Raw genomic sequence first — 22463 nt, forward strand, 5'->3', positions numbered from 1 at the left:
AAGCTCTAGCTTGGTTCCAGTGGATGTTTAACAATGGACTCTTAACATCTTTGGATGCCTTATTACGAGCCCTGGAGCTGCGATTTGCTCCCTCCAAATTCGATGATCTCATAGCTTCTCTCTGCAAACTTACTTAAACACAAAGTCTCCATGATTATCTCTCTGAGTTTGAGAACTTGGTCAATCATATATCAGATTACCCACAAAGCTTCTATCTCAGTTGTTTCCTTTCTGGCGTTAAACCCCACCTTCGCTGTGAGGTAACCGCACTTCAACCTTCAGACTTACCCCACGCAATCACCTTGGCAAAACTCCACGATGATAAATTCTGCTCCTCCCCTTCACCTCTCAACCGTTTTGGTCACACCCCTCTTCCATTCCCATCACTCACCCCAAACTCACCCACTCCTCCTAAACCTCTTCCCCCCCACCTCTTACCCACACCACTCACCAAGGTTCTTATTAAACGCCTCACTAATGTTGAGATGCAGGCTCGAAGAGATAAGAATCTCTTCTTCAACTGTGATGAACGATACACAAAGGGTTATCGCTATAAACCACAATTTCTTCTCCTTACCACTTTTGACTCAGAAGAGCATACTGATTTTCTCTCCCACAAGAATTTTTAGTCCACCGAAGATGCTCCACAAGGAAGCTGGACTCATCAGCCTCCATGCATTCTCGGGTCAATGGACCCCATGCACATTTTGGGTCACTAGGTCCATCCATGGTTATGCGGTACAGATCCTAATGGATAGTGGAGCAACCCACAACTTCATCCAGAACCGTGTGGCCCAATTTCTCCACCTACCTTCCCAGCCCACACCAAGCCCACCACGTGTGATGGTAGGTAATGGTGAATTCTTACCTTATTCTTCTTTCTGCCCCTAGGTTAGGCTCACCTTGGATCAACAAGAATTCCCTGTTGATTTGTACCATTTAGATTTATCTGGGACTGATGTAGTTTTGGGGGGCTCTCCATGGTCAGCCCCTTTGTCATGGACTATAATGGGCCTTTCATGAGATTTTTATGGCATAAGAAGCTAATTGAGCTGAAAGGAGATCTTGGCCCAAACCCTTCTCCAATATCAGCCCACCAACTTCGTCGCTTGCACCATACTAATAAGTTGAAGCCCTCTTTCAGTTAACTCTGGAATCTAACCCTTCCTCACTTGTGTCTTCCTTCACCACACACACCATCGAGCCTTAGCCACTCCTCACCGACAATGTCCTTCCCTCATCCACAGAGCAACCACTACAATCTCTTATCAACCAATACTTCACCCTATTCTTTGCCCCTACTGCTCTTCCTCCTCCCCATCCCACAGACCACTCCATTACACTATCCCCAAACACACCCCCTATCTCTGTAAGACCATATCACTATCCCCATTTTCAAAAATAAGAAATAGAGACTCAAGTCCAAAAGATGCTGGATTCAGGCTTCATAAAACTCAGCAATAGCCCCTTCTCATCACCAGTTCTTCTCGTCAACAGGAAGAACGGTAAGTGGCATTTTTGCGTTGACTACAGGACCTTCTTTCTAAAAATTCTCTCCCTTTCTGTTATTTGCTCCTTCCTTCTGCAGTAGTCCCTTTTCAATTTCCGTCACCATTATCTCAGATCAGGATAAAATTTTTCTGAGTAATTTTTGAACAAAACTGTGCAGATTGGTTGGCACAAAACTTAAATTTTGTTCAACCTACCACCCTTAGTCAGATGGGCAGACAGAGATTGTTAATAAGTGCTTAGAAACTTACTTATAATGTGTAATAGGTAGCAAATTGAAGCAATGGCCGAAGTTGTTAAGTTGGATGAAACTCTAATTTAATATCAATTACAACAACTCTACTAAGCTTACACCATTTAAGGCCTCTATGGATGAGATACACCTCATCTTCTGAAACGAACCACAATTCCCTTAGCTGTAGAGGAAGTAAACCAGTTAACACAAGATAGAGATATCATTCTACATGATTTAAAGATGAACTTGTTGAAGGCACAAGATCATATGAAGAAATTTGTTGTCTCGCACCAGAGGAAGGTCCAATTGGGCGTTGGAGATTGTCAGAAAATAGGACAGATAATAGCATAATCCACCCAGTTTTCCATGTATTCCTATTAAAGAAGGCTATCAGCTCAACCACTACACCCCAACCATTGCCACTGATGTTATCTGTGGAATTAAAGCTACAAGTCAAACCAATAGAAGTCATGGCAATCCGCAATAGCCCTTCAGGAAGTGCAGAAGTCGTTATCAAGTGGAAGGACCTACCTAACTTTGAAGGAACTTGGGAGTCATTTTGGGTTATATAAGAACAGTTTCCACAATTCCACTTTGAGGACAAGGTGAAACTTTTGGAGGAGAGTATTGTTAGCTATAGGCCTAAACCCCCCAATTAGAGAAGTCTATGTAAGGAGGCCTAAAAGAATGAGAGAAGCTCAATTAGTTGAAAATAATTGTAAATAATAGAGAATAAATAGAAAAGTTAGAGAGAAAGAGAGTGTTTAGTTAGATAAAAGCGATTCGAGTGAGAGAGACTAGGCTCTCAAAGTCTTAGAGATATTTTTGTATTTGTTTAATTCTTTCTCTAGTGTGGGTAATTTTTCCCAACAGAGAATATTTAATAAAGAAAGAAATGACAAGCGTTTAGTTACTTTCTTTACGTAAGATAGAGAATGATTGCCATAATGAATCATGTTTCCAACTTATTGCTATGTTACACACCCTACCTTAGGTATAATAAAAGTGGCATGTAATCAAAGTTTAAATATAAAAAACTATGTAGAATCAATGGTCAAAAGTTAGAATCTGTTAACACCAAAATTGTAATTGCTGAAAGTTAGGTTAGCTAAATCTAACAATTTAGTGTAAGTTTTTAACATAAAAGGTATATAATTATTTGGAACTTGAAATATCATGATTCTCACATGAATGAATTGACTAACCTCTGTCCATCGTTAAAGAGACAAATAAATCTTGATGACTTTTCTTCAATGTGAGAGAAAAACCGGTTTCTGCCTCCTTGTACTTATCCTTCTATTCTCTACGTTATTGATGGTGAAGGGAGAATACGTTACAGTCAAGAAGAGGACCTGTTTCACACGTTCTTAATCGTAATCGTTTCAATCACTATTTCCATCAAACAACAATTATTTAAAATTTATGAAACCACTTCTCATTTACTCAATTACAATTTAGCCCTTAATAATTAATTAATTAATTACTTATTAGACCCTAGACAAGTCACATGCTCCTCACATGAGACATTTAAAGTCTTACATTCTCCTACTTGGCTCATGTGACATTATCTAATATCATGGTCTAATAAATAAAAGATTAAATCATCATAATGTGCATTGTCATAACTAAATCATTTTATACATTGAGTATATCATAAATCATAATTAAGAATAAGAACTAATTTGAGTCATGGCGGTTGTACATCACTTTAATCGACATATTTCCTTCCATGTACTACAAAATTAGTCTTCTCCTTAATATGACCAGTAAGTGAGAAGTACAAAATTGGTCAAACATAATATCTTGGTTCAAGACGGTACCTGCTTACATCATCACAATACAATCATGCATGCATATAAGAAAACAGGTAATCAGAAACATATCCATAAGTGAGCTCAAAGTATCAAGGTGCATAATACATAAAATGTAATCATTACATCTAACAATCATCATAAACAATAATGCCCATATTTTCAACATGCTCAATAAATGTCTTGGGCGGCAACCCTTTTGTCAGAGGATCAGCTATCATAAGGTTTGTGCTAATATGTTCTATTGATACTCTATGTTTCTGTACTTCATCTTTCACAGAAAAGTACTTAAACTCCATATGCTTAGCACCCTTAGAGTACTTATCGTTCTTAGAGAAAAACACTGCTGCAGAATTATCACAATGAATTTTCAGCGGCCTGGCAATACTGTCGACTATTTCAAGTCCTGAAATAAAGTTCCGCAGCCAATTAGCCTGAACTGTAGCCTCAAAACATGCTACAAACTCAACTTCCATAGTAGATGCAGCAACAACTGATTGCTTTGCACTCTTCCATGATACTGCTCCTCTAACTAAAAGAAACACATAGCCAAGAGTGGACTTTCTTGTATCCATACATCCAACAAAATCTAAATCTGAATACCCAATCACTTCAAAGTGATCAGACCTTCTATATATAAGCATGTGTTCTTTTATTCCCTGTAGGTATCTCATAACCTTCTTCGTAGGTTTCCAGTGATCCAATCCAGGATTACTTTAGTATCTTCCCAACATCCCAACTGCAAAGCTTATATCTGGTCTGGTACAGGTCTAAGCATACATAGTACTCCCAACAACAGATGCATACGGAATTGTTTCCATCTGTTTCTGTTCCAAATCATTCTTGGGACATTGTGCGAGACTAAACTTGTCTCCTTTCTGAATTGGAACGGGTGATGCTGAACACTTTTCCATTCTAAATCTCTCTAGTACTTTATTGATATATGTTTTCTGAGACAAACCTAATAGTCCTTGTATCTGTTACGACATATTTCTATCCCTATCACATAGCTTGCCTCACCCATATCTTTCATTTCAAAGTTACTAGAAAGAAACTTCTTAGTCTCATGTAAAAGACCAAGATCATTAGCTGCAAGCAAGATATCATCAACATACAGAACTAGAAATATGAACTTACTCCCACTGACCTTTAGATATATACACTGATCAACAGTGTTTTCCTTAAATCCAAAGGATACAACGGTATCGTTGAACTTTAGATACCATTGATGAGAAACTTGCTTGAGTCCGTATATTGACTTCTTTAATTTGCACACCATGTGTTCCTTTCCTTCAACTAAAAATCCCATTGGTTGATCCATATAAACACTTTCTTCTAAATCTCCATTGAGAAAGGCAGTTTTCACATCCATCTTGTGTAATTCCAAGTCATAATGGGCCACCAGTTCCATGATAATCCTAAAGGAATCCTTTCGTGAGATAGGTGAAAATGTCTCTTTATAGTCAATGTCATCCTTTTGAGTAAAACCCTTAGTAACAAGTCTAGCCTTGTAACGTTCAAGATTACCATGAAATCACGTTTGGCTTGAAGACCCACTTACAACCAATTCTCTTACAACCTTCTGGCAATTTTACAAGGTCCCAAACACCATTCTGTTCCATGGATTCTAACTCTTCTTTCATGGCATCTAACTATTTATTAGAATTATCACAACTTATGGCTTGTGAGAACGAAACTGGATCATTATCATTAATGCTTAAGTTAGCTTCTAACTCTTGTAGATATACCACATAATCATTTGGAATAGCAGGTCTTCTTTCTCTTTGAGACCTCCTTAATGTTATTTCTTGTGGTTCTTCTACAATAGGTTCATTTTGAATCACTGATTCAGTGTTATGTTGCTCTTCTTCATTATGTTGTGGTGTAACAATAATAGGAGCAACAACTCTACTGCCAGAAACACAAGTCACAAGAACTTGTACTCTAACTTCTTTAATTTCCACATTTTGTGGATCTGTACTCCCATTGATTTCACCATTTTCAATGAACTTAGCATTTCCAGTTTCAACAATTCTTGTACTATGATTAGGGCAATAAAATCTAAACCCCTTGGACTTTTCTGGATAACCAATGAAACAACCACTGATAGTTCTTGCATCCAGTTTCTTTTCTTGTGGATTATAAACCCTTATTTCTGCTTGGCAACCCCAAACATGCAGGTGCCTCAAACTAGGAGTCCTACCAGTCCAAAGATCAATAGGTGTCTTTGGAACAGCCTTACTAGGAACCCTGTTTAACAGATACATAGCAGTTTTCAAGGCATACATCCACAAAGATAAGGGGTAAAGAAGAATTTCTTAACATGCTCCTAATCATATCATTAATGTTCTATTACGCCTTTCTGATACACCGTTTTGTTGTGGTGTACCCGACATTGTGTATTGAGCACAAATACCACGTTTCTTAAGGAGTTTAGTAAATGGACCTGGATGTTGTCCAGTTTCATCATACCTTCCATAATACTCACCACCTCTATCAAACCTAACAACTTTCACTCTTCTGTCTGATTGCCTTTTCACTTCATTCAAGTAAATTTCCAAGGCATCCACTGCTTGAGATTTCTCATGCAGCAAATAGACATAACCATAACGGGAATAGTCATCAATAAAAGTAATAAAATATCTCTCTTTTCCAAAAGAATTAACATCAAAAGGTCCATAAATATCAGTGTGCACAACTTCAAGAAGCTGGTTACTTCTTGTGGCTCTTTTCTTTGTGTGTTTTGTTTGCTTTCCTTTTATACAATCCACACAAATATTTAGGTCAGTAAAATCCAAGTCTGGAAGGACTCCACCTCTTACTAGTCTTTCCATTCTTTCCCTGGATATATGGCCTAAACGTCTATGCCACAAGTAAGCGGAACGTTCATTCACTAAACTACGTTTAGTGCCAATGCTATGATGCAGAGTTAAGAGAGTTTCAGCATACAAACCATCTAAATTTAATTTATATAAACCATCACAAAGAGTACCAGTACCAATGAGATAATTATGTTTAAATAAACTAAAACATCCATTTCCAAAATTAAAAGAGTATCCAGTAACATCAAGTTTAGATAATGAAACTAAATTCCTAGATATACTAGGTACATAAAGAGTTTCCGCTAAATCTAAATGATGTCCAGTGTCAAGAATCAAGTGATAAGTCCCGACAACTTCCACTAGAGCTTTCACTCTATTCCCCATAAACACGAACCTTTCATTTGGGTTTATGGCTTGGATCGAATGGAATCCCTGCATTGTGTTAGAAACATGAGTTGTACATCCAGAATCAATCCACCAAGTATTATGTGGAACTTCAGTTAAGTTTGATTCATAACATACATAAACATTAAACTTACCCTTTTTCTCAAACCAAGCTTTCCGTTTCAAGCAATTCTTCTGGAAATGACCAGATTTTCCACAGAAACGACATTTATCTTTATCATGATTCTTCTGGATTTGTGCAGAGGCCTCATTAATCTTCAATGGCCCTTTGCCCTTATCATGCTTCTTTACAACCTTCTTTCCAGCTCCTTGATGTCTTTTATGGCTCACGTAATGGACTGAATGACTTCCTTGATTCTTTAGCCGTATTTTCTCCTGAACTAACATACTGTGCAATTCATGCACATTCCATTTATCTTTCATGAAATTATAGTTCACTTGAAATGGCCCATACTCAGTCGGTAATGAGTTAAGAATAAACTAAGCAAGGAAGCTCTCATCCACAATCATGCCTAAGGACTTAAGCCTTGCAGCAATGTTCGTCATTTCAATGACATGCTCATGCATAGTACGCGAACCATCAAACCCCATGTTGGTTAGTGTACTCATTAATGTCCCAACAAAAGACTTGTCAGCAGTTTGGGAGCGCTCTTCCACATTTTTCATAAATTGTTTCACACTTTCAATTTTGGAAAGAGCAGTCCTTATATTTTCTGCTACACTCATTCGCATGAACATCAGGCTAAGTCTGTTTGATCTTTCCCAAACTTTATAATGGGTCTTTTCTTCATTGCTGCTAGTATCAGTAATATCAGTAAGCTTCTCTTCCTGAAGAGCAAGATCAAGGTCCAAAACACCAAGATGAAATTGAACTTGTTCACTCTAGTTAGAGAAGTTAAGCCCATTAAAAACTGGCACAGACAAAATGCTAGAGTGCATAATATTGGGAACATTTACTGCATAATTAAAACATACCTAAGTGTTTTGAGACATAAATACACACACTACACACACAAAGCATTTTAATATTAAATGCATACTAATGTTCTCCTTTGGGTGATACATTAGAATACATGACATTTAATGATGCTAACAATACATAATGAATTGGCAATAAAACATATACCAATTAGAAATATCTACTACCTTTGGGTATATAAATAAATTAATGGCACATACAAATTACTTACAATTATTCTCATTGATTATAAGAACAATTAATCAACCTTTGGGTGATCCAGAAATGTCTCATAATAATGAATTTCAATACATACCTATAAGCTAATAATAATATATTTAGCATCCATTATTCTATAGGTAATTAAAATGAATCATCATTAATTTGGAATTAAATAAAATTTATGAATTTGATCACTTTGGTGATTAACAAAATTCATCACATACTATAATCCCAAAACAAATTGACTTTCAATCACAATAATCATATAATGAACCTTTGAATTATACAGCAATCAGCAACTAGTAATTAATGATTAATCAATAATGGAAATATACTGCTATTGGCAATCAATTAATTTCATAAACAAATTCTAGAACTCTTGCCAATCAATCAAATAATTCAGTCAGCGTCTCGTAACCACATACTTTGAAGCCTCACAATAAATAATTATAATATGATTATTGTACGACACATTGAAATTGGCAATCGTTCAATTATATACTTATGAAATCATACTGCGCATGCCAATTAACATACAAAGTAAATTCTATTATTTCAATGCCAATGAAATACATGTTACGCTGAGCAAAGGTCATCGACATCGATATGCGGTAATTGAATGGCTAATAATGCAAATAATAATATTTTAACAAATTATTTGCCATAAAATTTCGTGTAGCCATACTCGAAAAATGTTGATTTCAAATACACAATCACGGGTTCAGGTTCATACGTGCAGCCGAAATTAAAATTCTCAATTTCAAAATAAGGGTTTATAAAATTGGGAAAATTATTTATGGAGAATCACAAATTTCACAATCTGTCTCTGATAGCACATGTAAGTTTTTAACATAAAAGGTATATAATTATTTGGAACTTGAAATATCATGATTCTCACATGAACGAATTGACTAACCTCTATCCATCGTTAAAGAGACAAATAAATCTTGATGACTTTTCTTCTATGTGAGAGAAAAATCAGTTTTTGTCTCCTTGTACTTATCCTTCTATTCTCTCTACGTTATTGATGATGAAGGGAGAGAATACGTTACAGTCAAGAAGAGGACCTGTTTCACACGTTCTTAATTGTAACCGTTTCAATCACTATTTTCATCAAACAGCAATTATTTAAAATTTATGAAACCGTTTCTCATTTACTCAATTACAATTTAACCCTTAATAATTAATTAATTACTTATTAAACCCTAGACAAATCACATGCTCCTCACATGAGACATTTAAAATTTTACATTTAGTCTATAGTCAATTGGTACAAGTCGAAGGAAGAGACTAATTGATAAAAGATAGTTGAATAGTTGTAAGGTTGAAATATTAGATTGATGGGATGTGGTGACAAGCTTATAACAAGTGCTTGGAGTTTGAGTTGGAGAAAGGAATGGTAACTCTTATTTTGTTACCCTAAGGTTACCATTGCAACACAGAAACACCATAATATGATATACTATAATTAATTATGCAAATTGTATATAAAGAAATAATGTGAGTAGCATTATTCTACTATCAGAAATTTAGAATTATCATCAAAAGCCAAGTGAAATCACAATATCCCATTGTTCACTTTATCACATTGTTGGATGCAAAGAAAATTTTCAAAAAAAAAAAAAACGATCAATAATTTTAAGGAAAATAAACTCTTTTCCATGGTTTGGTGGCATTATCTTTTAGAGGAAGGAAGAAAAGTGTTAGTATGGGCCCCACAAATTTATATTTTTAAAAAATATATTTTACTGTTATATTTTTTAATATAATATAAAAATTCATAAATATTAAGAAACAAGTATATATTTATAATTTATTTGTTTGTATTAAATTATTTTTTTATAATTTATGTTATGATAAAAGTATTTTTATACAATTATTTATTTACTCTCCAAATAATATATATTTTATTTTCATCTATTTCTCATCCTCCAATTTTTAATAATAAGAAGAAAGATATGCACAAAAAACCTTGAATGCGTAGGAGCGCAACAAATCGAAGGAGATGATATTTTGCACCATTCATATTTGTTAGTTGTATTATCTCTTTCTGTTTAGAATAATTTTTAGAAGGTATAAAATCAATTCTAAATTTTAAATAATATATATATATATATATATATAATTTCCAAATTTAATTTTCATGAGCTATAAAATCACTTCAAAAATTAAATTTAAAAAATGACAAAAAAGTGTTGTCTATAACAATTTCCTTTACAGACACAATTTTCTCTCATTGGGCTTGGTCAAATCCAAATGCCCATTTGATTCAACTTCTTTTAAAAAACTTATATATATATTATCATCAGAATTTTTAAGAAATGTGAAATTATTTCCTAAAATATAATTTATGGAACATGCACTGGATATCATTTTTAAATCACAGTCTGTTCTATTTGTCCAATCTCCCTTTATCTCTGCCTCTTCTCATTGTTTGAGAATTTTTTGCAATTACAAATGTTTATATATGGAGACTCATTTGCAATTTAGATAAAATATAACAAGGTTACCTACCTGCTATTATTTTTATAAGCTAGATCATTCATTATATTATAAATATATCTAACGTTAGAAATTTCCTTATGTTTGGTAAACAATTTCCTTGTCCTTTATTATAATATACACGGCACAATATTCAATGAATCCCCAACAAGTAACATTGGAGGAGAAATAAAATGAACACACTCCCATCCTTGTGTTTGTGTAAATAAATTGATAATTTTGGTCAATGGCAATAATTAAGCCTATTTGTTTGCAAGAATATATTAGTTCACACAATAATTCGATTTAAGAGTTTTATCATAACCCCATTTCTATGTTGTCATTTAATCATTCCCCTTGCCACTTGAACAATATAGAAATTGTAGAATCGTTTGTCTACGTACGAAATCTTATATATCATAATGGTATGGTTTACTTTGATTAATAAATAGAACTATATTTTGTTTAACCAAGGTCTAGCTTGTGCAGTTGATATTTCCAACATTTCAAATTTCAAAATCTATAAAAGCATTGGCTTTGTCACAAAAATAACAAGTTCATGTGTTATATGATCTTGTAACATCATTTGGTTACTTTCACTATCTTCTTGAATCAGTTAATATTCTTTGTCCAAATGAGACTCAGATATTTACATGATTCCTTCTAAGAAAACTAAGCTAAATTTCACTTCACAAAATGTGACAATGCAACATTTTAAGTAGTTGAATTTGAAATATATTGCTCCATGCTAACATAAGCTACTTTTTCCTTGATAATTACTGTTTTCTGCAGATCATTAAATGAGTCAGCGTGTTAGTGATGAGGTTGTGGCAAATGCCATGGAGGAACTAACAACATTGCCACATATTCACAAGGTGGGAGCTCCTCCTAAGGAGACACTTTTCCAAGAGATCAAACATTCTTTTGTGGAGACTTTATTCCCAGACAACCCCTTTGACAAATATAAGGGCCAACCTGGTTCAAGAAAGTTTGTTCTAGCCTTGCAATCAGTCTTCCCCATTTTTGATTGGGGAAGAGGTTACAATCTCAAAAAATTTAGAGGTGATTTGATGGCTGGACTTACACTTGCAAGTCTATGTATTCCTCAAGTAAGTAGTAACTAACTACTCAACAATATTAGCAGGATTAGCTTGGATAAACTTCTCAATGAGTACTTATAAGAAAAGAAAATAGAATAAGTGAAGAAGGTAATATAAGGAGAATCCAACCTAAAGACTAATCCATTTGGGGGAAGATGGAAGAATAGGAGTTTTGTGTTACTGTGAGTTTCTTATTTTATTCAAGGTAGGACTCTTAACTTTGTTACCCTCTTTTAAGAGCTGACATCCATGACTTGTCTTTATTACAACTGACCAAATGTTATCTTCTTCTCTCGGCCACTTCACTTCCCTATTTATATTTGATACATTGCACCTTAATCCTTCCGTAACCCAACTCTCAATGAAATACTAATTTTTGTGATTTAACCACTACAATTAAGTTCACAAGTTCATTTTATTTTCTTCTCCAATGAGCATTTTTTTGAGAAGCTTATCCAAACTAACTATTTATCCAATAAATTTTGGTATGTGTTTTTTTGAATGGTCCCTCCTTAACATGAGTCATGACCATGACAGGACATTGCCTATGCAAAGCTTGCAAATTTGGATCCGCAGCATGCACTATGTGAGCATCTTGATTTATTTTGAGCAACCTTGACATATTAGATATCCACTCTTCAATCATATAACTTGGCTTTCTGTCAATGTGTGTGTGTGTGTGCAGATACCAGCTTTGTGACTCCTCTTGTGTATGCTTTCATGGGAACCTCAAGAGATATTGCCATAGGACCTGTAGCTGTGGTATCCCTCATGCTTGGAACTATGCTTAGCAATGAGATTAGTAATTACAAAAGTCATGAATACTTGCGTCTTGCTTTTACTTCAACCTTCTTTGCAGGAATCACTCAAATGGCACTTGGAGTTTTGAGGTACTTTATTGTTGTATTGGTAGATGATTCTTATGCTCTTAGTACTCTTTCTTGCTTTGCCTATATTCATTCTTCTTGAGTTGAATTTTGCAGACTTGGCTTCCTGATTGACTTCTTGTCTGATGCTGCCATTGTGGGATTCATGAGTGGAGCTGCCATTTCCATTGCACTGCAACAGCTTAAAGGCCTACTTGGCATACAAAATTTCACTAAGAAAAGTGATATTGTTTCTGTCATGCACTCAGTTACGAGTACAGTGCACCACGGGGTAAAGTTTCTTCATTTTGTTTTGAAGTTCTCCTTAAGTATAGATGGAAAATATAAAATAAAATCAGGCTCACTAGCATTTGGTTAAATCTTTGCTTACAGTGGAATTGGGAGACAATAGTCATTGGAGTATCATTCTTGGTCTTCCTTCTTATAACAAAGTATATTGTATGTAAGAATGCCAACAACAGTTTTCTTTCCTTTTTATTTGAACTTTCTTAACTGTTCTGTTGTAATGGACAGGCTAAGAAGAATAAGAAACTCTTTTGGGTGGCTGCAATTGCTCCTATGATCTCTATTATAGTGTCTACCTTTTTTGTCTACATTACCAGGGCTGATAAGAAAGGTGTATCAATTGTAAGTGGCACAAAATTGATTGAATAGTTTGAGCTCAATTAAGCACTTTGAACTGAAAATATGCTATTTCAGTTGAGACATGTTAAAAAGGGCGTGAATCCAACATCTGCTAGTGAGATTTTTTTCAGTGGAAAATATCTAGGCCCTGGAGTTCGGATTGGTGTGGTAGCCGGTATGATAGCACTCACGGTAAGTGAATTTCACTGATGATTCCTCTTCTCTTCTTTTCTTGAAGACACTTAAGCCAAATTTTGTTAAACTTCAGGAGGCCATAGCGATTGGGAGAACATTTGCTTCCCTAAAAGGTTATTCACTGGATGGTAACAAAGAAATGGTGGCAATGGGAGCAATGAATGTTGTTGGTTCTCTAACATCTTGCTATATATCTACAGGTATAAAAGAGGACTTAAGGGGCGTTTGGAAGAGTTTATGGAAATAGCTTATAGCTTCTATAAATTCTTTTTAGTTTATTCCAATAAGATTCCAAGTATAGTTTATCAGAATAAGTTCTTTTTAATTTTTTTCAAGAAATTTTATGGTCAAATTTATAGGATAAGCCTTTTATGTAAAAGAGCTTGTTGAATAATCGCTTAATTACATTGTGTTTCCAAACTCACCTTAAGAAACCTTGTACTTTTTTTACCTGTCAATGTCATCCTAATAAGCGCTTCTCATCTTCATGCAGGGGGTTTTGCTCGCTCAGCAGTGAACCATATGGCTGGTTGTAAAACTGCTGCATCAAACATTGTTTTGTCCGTTGTTGTATTACTAGCTCTGATATTTATTACACCACTATTTAAGTACACTCCAAATGCAGTACTTGCTTCTATTGTGATAGCTGCTGTGATTGGCCTTGTGAACATTGATGCATTTATTCTATTGTGGAAGATTGACAAATTTGATTTTGTGGCTTGCATGGGAGCCTTCTTTGGTGTGATCTTCATAAGTGTTGAGATTGGCCTTCTAATTGCGGTAATGAAAGAGAAATCTAGAGCAATTCAAAAGATATGAAGCATTTTTGCCAATTTTTAATATCTATTCAACCTTCTTTATGCAGGTGGCAATATCTTTTGCCAAAATCCTTTTACAAGTAACAAGGCCAAGGACTGCAGTACTAGGGAAGCTTCCTGGGACAACAATCTACAGGAACATTCAGCAATATCCCAAAGCAACTCAAATTAGTGGCATGCTGATTATCAGGGTTGACTCTTCAATCTACTTTTCAAACTCAAATTATATTAAGGAGAGGTAATTAAATGTTAGTCTTAATATAAATGTATGTACCTGTAGAAATTTACATGGCATAATTTAAAATGGTGACTTCAAATTGGTATAGGACAATTGAATAACCTTGAGCTGTCTGTTGTGAACAATCATTACCTAGAAATCTAATGTGAGAACCTTTGGCTTCTGGTATCCAATGTTTTCACTGTAGGGTCAGTTTAGTAAAAATGAAGGTGAAAAATTCACGGATAAGATTTATTAGTAAAATTTATATTGGAAATTGAATAATGACCCTCGACATTGAGGTAAAATGTTACAAGTTTATAGACACTTTTAGATCAAGGTTACAAAAAGTGTACTTAATGGTACTGAACCTAATGAACACAGTTCAATCATAATTTACAGAATTTTGAGATGGCTCACTGATGAAGGTGTACAAAGGACAAGAAGTGGATTACCTAGAATACAGTATCTCACTGTTGAAATGTCACGTAAAGCTTTCCATAAGATCCTTTCTTCCTTTTTTTTTCATGGTTGATTTTGAGGAATGAATTTATTCATGCATACATATTCTTTTTGCAGCTGTTACTGATATTGACTCTAGTGGCATCCATGCCTTTGAAGAGTTATATATGCGCCTACAGAAAAGAGAAGTTCAGGTAATAATATGAGTAAATACACAAATTGGTCATTTTGTATAATTTGGTCTACAAGTATTCATTTGTTCATATATTGATCCGTTTAGGAAACTGATTGGTCACTGAAAGTGTACTTGTATACTATTTGGTCTTCGGATATGTTATTTTTGCTTATAATTACTCTCATTTTGCTAACATTTTTGTGAGGGAAGGATCAAAATGTGAGTAAGTTAACACATTCAAGGGTTAAATTATACAAAGTGAAACTTTTAAGCAGCAAAGATAAATAGGATGCCACTTTTAGGTATCAAATCATATATTTACTCTGATAAAATATTCACAAAATTTAACATTTTCTACATCACTCGTCATTTCTAAAAATTTCCAGTTACCGGTTAAGCTTTGTCCTTAAAATTTGCCATGATTGTTAAGGAATTGCTAAATCCTTGTCCTCTATTGTATTTGTTTGGCTAAGATATAGCTCAAGCCAAACAATTAATCAAATGAATTTCTTGTGGGAAAACAATACCTTAAAAAATTGTATTATTATTAGTAGTAGTAGTAGAAAAATATTATCTTCAACTCTTATGTTGAATTTAAACTATTAATAATAATAAAATTTTATTATCATTATGAAATATTATATTATAACCTATTAAGGTTTAAGAGAAGTTTAACCAAGACCTTTCATCCCTTTTTTTTTTTAATTTTTATATTACTTTGTCCTCATATTGTTAAATAAGTTAAGAAAGCTCTCTGTTAGATAATAAGAAATTTCATGCTGAATGAAATTTCATTATATCTTGGAAATTATGAACATATTTATCCCTATTATTATTTACAAAGCAACTTGTAATATATAATTGTGATAACATTAATATCTACGGTCTTTTCACAGCTTCTCTTGGCAAACCCGGGGTCAATTGTAGTGGAGAAGCTCCATGCATCCAAGTTAACAGACTTAATTGGGGAAGATAAAGTATTTCTATCAGTGGCTGATGCTGTTTCAACTTTTGGTCCAAAGGGTGAAGAAGATGTCGTATGAAAAAATATATATATTTGTTTCAATATAACCTTTGAAACCAAAGATGCAATAAAGTGTGGGTTCATTGAACCATGCATCCAAGAGATTATCCTTATGATTTTGATTCATTGATTAATTATTGTAGAAAAGAGAATATTGAGTTCATTATTTGATGAGCTGACTAAATGGAAGCTGATCATTATACTTGATGACCTACGCACACCACTATGCAATAGATTAACAATATTACATACTCCAACCAAGAGTTAATTTTTTTTCTTTCTATCAGTTATGATAAATCCATGAATTCACCTAAGTGGATGTTAAATCAGATCTATCAAATTTGCGTAGGTTTAATTTGAAAAGTATTTTTTTCTTAATTCTCTTGAAAATTTAGTTAATTTCTTCTTTTGAAAAGAAGAAACTTTATAGGTAAGCATATCTTCATCTCCATTGTGATTTACAGTTAACCACTATTACAGAATCATTGCTAAGAAATTTAGTAGTTATTGTAAGTGTGCTAATTATGAAAAAGAGGTTCCTTTCATTTGACTGTCATCTCCTGTTTAATAACTCATAAAATTATACATGAAATTAGAATTTAGAAAATATAATTGAATCTTTGAATTGTTATTATATAGTTTAGAAGTTCCTTTAGAAATACAATCACAATTCTAATATCTAATTCCATCACATTTAAATTATTATTCTTAATTTCACCTAGCAATTAACTAAAAGCTCTATTTTATAATTTTTTTTTACCATAAACATCTTCAAGAAACAATCATGTTCTAAACGGATAGAATCAGTCAAAAATTAATTTAATTGAGAAAATATTATTTTTATAATTTAAAAATATTTATTTTACTTGACATTAATTGAAAATTTTAAGTATTAATTAAAATAATTTAGGAAAGTAAGTTTGATGTAAAAGTTCAGAGAAAATATACTACAGATAGAGAAGTTACTTGACGGTGTATGTATAAAGATTATATTATTTTGAAAATGAAGAATAAAACTTATGATATAAATATTGATGTAAATATACGAATTTTATTGATTTTCTTATAAAGGCTGACCCTAAGCTTAACCTAATCCACATGATGTGAAAGATTAGACCCAAAAAAAGTATTTGAAATGAAATGCTTATAATAACAACCAATGAAAAGCTTTAAATGTCACAGCATGGCTAAATACAAAGTTTAATGCTGCACATAGGAGAGGGGAATTTCTTCTTTTGTTGATGATTAAGCGGAATTTTTTAGACACCTCTCTTTTATCTGAAAAATTTAATTTTAAAATATATAAATAATATTCTGAAATTTAAATTTTAAAATGATTTCTAATTTTTTTCTAAAATTTAATTTTTAAATGTATTAAATTTTGTTCTAAAAATTATATTTAAAAATATAAATTACTTCTAAAAATTAACTGATAAAACTAAGGTATGTGCAAGGGGAGATACCAAAGCTTTGGGTCAAAAGGCAAAAACAAAAATCTTTTAGAAGTGGGCTACAAAAATATGGCCCAGATCATTTAGATCCAGGGCCTCAACCCAGGCCCAAAAAACTGAATACCGTTTCAATTTTCATTACATTACAAAACCCCTAAAAATTTAGTTGAAACTCTTGAAGCTCAGAGTTTGGCTTGAAACCCAAGAAGAAGAAGACAACGATGAAAGCTTCGGAGGGGGAAAACGCTGTGATTGATGACGTAACAGCAACCACCTCCAATGGCGAGAACACGAGATTGAAGAAGAAGAAGAAGAAGAAAATGGTGTCGAAGGAGAGAGAGAAGCGCGGCGTGTGCTATTTGAGTCGAATCCCACCTCACATGGACCACGTCAAGCTTCGTCACATTCTCTCTCAATTCGGCGATATTCAAAGAATCTTTCTGGCTCCTCAAGGTCTCGCTCTCTCTCTCTCTCTCTCTCACTCTTTTATTTAGAGACGAACTCGATTATAGTGTTTTATAGCGTAGGTTTATACTCAACCACTTATTTTTTAATTTAATTTTAAACATTTATTATACATCATTTGGTTATTTTGAGTTTTGCTAATTTGTAAAGTTGTCTCTTTTTTTTTTTTTGGAATTTATCAGATTCTGGTGCTCCAGTGCCTGCCAAGAGGTCCCGTGGATCCCGAGACCAAGCGTATTCAGAAGGGTATTTATTTACTTATATTTGTTTTGTTTTTGAATTGGATTGGTATCCGTTTGATTGAACTTGTTCAAGTGGTTTGGTTTATTATTTTTATGTTGGTAGGTTTTGAATTTGATCATTGGGTTTTTCTCTATGAATGTGTAGATGGGTTGAATTCGCCAAAAAAAGTGTTGCTAAGAGGGTTGCCAATATGTTAAATGGTGAACAGATAGGTATGTGTCTGAACCTTGTGTCACCGTCATTCACTTGTTGCTTTGTTCTTCATTCTTAAATAAAATTGTGATGCTGTCTACTATAGATTCTAGAATATTGGTAAATCACATGTGTTGACTATTATATACTGTTTTGAATTTTGTGAAAAAAATATGATATGGTGTTTACGTGTAGTAGCTGGACTTAGACTTGCGTGGCAATACCTGTTAGGCTGTTACTCTTTCTTCTTCAGTCTTTTATTGGGAACCACAGTGTTGCCCTAGAAACTCTAGAATTAGTTTTTTTATTCTGTGAAGTTGTTGAAATAGTAGTATGATGTGTTCATAGTTCTATTTCATTGTTGTAGCAGGATATTTGTTGTGTGATGTGTCTGTCTGTATTGATTTTGTTTTCAAGTTTATGATTAGTTGTTCATCTTCCAGGGGGAAAGAAGAGGTCATCGTTCTACTATGACCTTTGGAATATTAAGTACTTGAGTAAGTTCAAGTGGGATGATCTGACTGAAGAACTTGGTAAGTGCTTTGTGATCAGTGTCTTGCTTTTAGGTGGTTGAGTTTAAGAAGATTATGCTAAAACAATGTATTTGCATTACAGCCTTAAAGAAAGCTATTCGGGAGCAAAAGCTGGCTGTAGAACTTTCTGCTGCCAAGAGAGAGAGAGATTTCTACCTGTCCAAAGTTGATCAATCACGTGCTTTGAATGCTATAGAGGAGCGACTAAAGAAGGTACACTATCTCTACACATGTTAAAGAACTTAAAAGTGAATTATACACTATGTCTGCCCTCTACACATGTTAAAGGCTTAAAAGTAAATTAAGTATATCATCCCATCGTCAAATTCAGTTTAAATATGTCAGACGTAAGTACTTCACGTGTTTAATATGTTAGGAAAGAAATCATATGTTGATTAAGAATTTATTTGGTTTGATGGAAGCCAACCCCAATAAACAAGAAATGGGTAGTTCTCTCTAATCTCCACCTAGTGATGAACATTTCCTGCTGTTTTCTGTGTTGGTACAAGATTTTGTAACATATGGATGATATCAAATAACCCGAATTGTATGAGAAGGGAAATAACTAAGGGGGTAGTTGTTTTTAATTGTCTATCAAAAATTGTCGGTTTTCAAAAATCTTGTGTTGATTAATTGGTTGGTTGGTCACAAAATGGGTTAGCATTTTTCATGGAAAAAAAGTTTTCCATTAATTGGAGCATGAAATTGAGCAAGTAATGAAGCTTAACATTTAAATTCAGTTTTCTAATTTCAATTACCATGTCTTTTTAGCTTTTGGCTTACAATTGAAATTTATTTACTGCATTTTTAACTTTCAAGAATTGTAAAATAACCCAGCATTATCCAATTCTCAACTTGAACCGGAAGAATTATAGTTTTAAACCACAAATTTAGCAAAATCCTAGCCCTCCTTGCTGCCTTGAGTCTTAACACCGTGTCTCCTTTCAGCTTTCATATAGCTGTTGTGAGTAGCAATTCTAGCAGACCATGATATATCATTTTTACTGCTTTCTTTTCACTTATTCACCTCTTCTGATATTTATCTAATATAAATTGCTCATAAGTTATGGAAATGGGAGACCTTTTTATATATATAATTTGTAAAGATTAATCCGTGAATAATTTCTCTCTGAAATGTTAGTGAAGTAGATCTATTCTATCTCTATTCTAGAACAACAGTGCAGTGCAATGCAACTGATACTATAAATTTTATTTTTGGCAACTATTTGGGACTCAGATTATATCTTTTGTTTGTGAGGCTTTGAATCCAACCCTTTAAAGGGAACTAACCTAACAATGAGAATTGTGGATAAATTAAATAAATCCAATTTTGAGAACAAGCATTAATTAAATCATTAACATTGGCTTTGGAATCTGCCACAGATTTTAATTGTCGGTTTTTGACTTGTATGATAAATAGAACACTGCTGGATTTGAAGGAACTCATCTGATATGGCTAATAATTTGTTGTATTCATTTGGCAGATTGAAACTGTAAAATTCTTACTCCTTGATGACATTTGAAAAATAGCCAGATCTGTCACATTTTCACAATCCCCAGAAAATTTGTGTATTCTGAATTTATGATTCACATTTCTTGTGGTCCACTGCATGTGCTTAATCAATTTGACCTGTATAACTTGTTCTTTAATGGAAGAAATTGTTTTAGATTGTTAATGTAGATACTTTTACATTGAAGCCACAAATAATTCTTGAATTATCATGCACTTGTTTACGGTTACGTAGTGTTTCTTATGCTGATGCTTTTATCCTGACTTGTATAATTTCCTTCACAAATATTGGTAATGAGAAAGTTAGTCGAATGATACCTTCAGCTATTTCTTTCATCAGTATGTTTTCAAATTTCAATGTATATTGAACAATCAATTCATACTGATATCATCTCATTCCACTTTCGCAGAAGCAAAAAATTCAAGAAGACTCGGGACAAGTCACGAAAGTGATTCGCCATTTCCCTCAGACAAAGCCGATAGCTGCTAACGCAAAAGAAAGTAAACCTGAGCTCTCTGACGATATACTGGATGCTGTAAGTATCAATTTCATAATTGGTTAGAGATAATAATTATTTTTTTGGTGTCTCATTTTGTTTTGTGTTTTTTATTGCTCTCTTTTTTCTCACTTTCGAATATATGTTGTAACTTAATGTATAAAGTCATTAGTTTTTAATTCAAGGTTTTCCAATATGTGCATCCAGGTATTTGGTGGGTCGTAATGCATGTAAACCTTCAACAGCAGGAGCCAAAAAGTACATTGCAATTTTTCTGTGTACTTGGTTCCCGATCGCCGATGATTTTTTTTATGTATATTATTAATGTGTAATGATTTTTCTAGAGAACACTTTCTTTTTTATCTAGGTTTTCGAAATGAAATCAATGCAATATGCACACTTAAAACATAGAATGAGGTAAACGGGATTTGAATTTGTAAGTTGGGCAGGATTTGTTATAAATGAATCGTTTTGACAGTGCTGCGAACCGTCCAATTATGAAATGTAGACACCCAAATATGTTGTCTAGAATGGGAGTACTTTGATTCCAGTGTAGGTTATTTGAATCTTATTTTGTGTTCAATTTTATTTTAAATTCTATGCTATCACGATTCTTTAATGAAGAGTTGATAAACTACATTGTACAATTCTGTGTAACAAATGTTCTCTTTCTAATCAATGCAATTTTTTCCTGTTTTCATATTGATTACATAATATTGTAATTTATTCATATTATTGCCCTTTTTTTTTGGGTTGGTTATTGAATAAAAAATGCTTCTATCACTACCCTAAAATAAAGCTAACGGCACGAATGTTGAAAATAATATGAAGAGTAATCTTTCATTGTAATTTAGTATGCAATTGAATAATCTGAGGGACTAGACCCATACAGCATCGTAAAAAGATTATTCGGTTAATAATGATCACGATAGTTCAACTTTCTGCTAACAATAATTCAAAGCTAAATTCATAAGGGTCGGGTATTATTTTTAAGAAATATAAAGCTGCTGTATACAAGAAATTTTGGTGCTGTTCGCTGAAATAAAAGCTCATTAGGGGTAAAATATGCTGGTTCGAACATAGTGTACATCACATTAATTTTAGCATAAATTTGTTACATGCTGTAATAATAAAATGCACATTTCATTTTGTAAATTTGGCATGATATACCAATAGCAAAACTAGGGCTTTTTCCTCCTTTTATTTTCCATTTGGGTTCATTCAACATTAAAGGATATATTTGCCTATAAACTCTTCCAAACGAGTCCAAATTCAAATCCAACCACAATCTATCACATCATCCCTTAAACAGTCCATTCATCTGTTGACTTGTATAAAGGCATCTTTAAAGATTGATAAATTATAAACACGAGTCACAAAACCTTAAGCATGTTTAACATTTACTGGAGTGTTTTAGGTAATACCCATGTTAAAATTATGGTTTTTTAAGTATAGAATGAGGAAGAGAGATAAAAGAAAAATGATATTGACAGAAATGTATATCAATGTGTTGAGGATTTTATAAAACCTGAGTACTAACCCTTATTTATGCTAATAGTAATCCTAACTAATTAAGGAAGCAAATCATGATAAAATAAGAAAAAATGGTAACTAATTCTCAGAGATA

At 33.4% G+C, this 22463-nt stretch overlaps 2 protein-coding genes across 2 annotated transcripts; both read left to right on the top strand.

The window, feature by feature from the left end:
* Positions 1–11243: 11243 nt before the first annotated feature.
* LOC113866536 (high affinity sulfate transporter 2-like) lies at positions 11244–15964 on the top strand. Its single transcript, XM_027501365.1, has 13 exons — positions 11244–11552; positions 12081–12129; positions 12229–12433; positions 12527–12701; positions 12803–12868; positions 12944–13057; positions 13130–13246; positions 13323–13449; positions 13743–14029; positions 14115–14305; positions 14687–14772; positions 14864–14940; positions 15818–15964. Exons 1-13 carry the CDS (start codon positions 11244–11246, stop codon positions 15962–15964), a joined length of 1950 nt encoding a protein of 649 aa, XP_027357166.1.
* Positions 15965–17576: 1612 nt separating this feature from the next.
* Positions 17577–21540, top strand: LOC113867869 (pre-rRNA-processing protein ESF2). Its single transcript, XM_027503368.1, has 7 exons — positions 17577–17849; positions 18044–18107; positions 18249–18316; positions 18740–18829; positions 18912–19042; positions 20750–20875; positions 21044–21540. The coding sequence occupies exons 1-7, from the start codon at positions 17618–17620 to the stop codon at positions 21059–21061; spliced, it is 729 nt and encodes a 242-aa protein (XP_027359169.1). The 5' UTR covers positions 17577–17617; the 3' UTR covers positions 21062–21540.
* Positions 21541–22463: the final 923 nt, after the last annotated feature.

This window comes from Abrus precatorius, unplaced genomic scaffold (genome assembly GCF_003935025.1).
Source record: "Abrus precatorius isolate BTA unplaced genomic scaffold, Abrus_2018 Scaffold5, whole genome shotgun sequence".
NCBI classification, from domain to species: Eukaryota; Viridiplantae; Streptophyta; class Magnoliopsida; order Fabales; family Fabaceae; genus Abrus; species Abrus precatorius.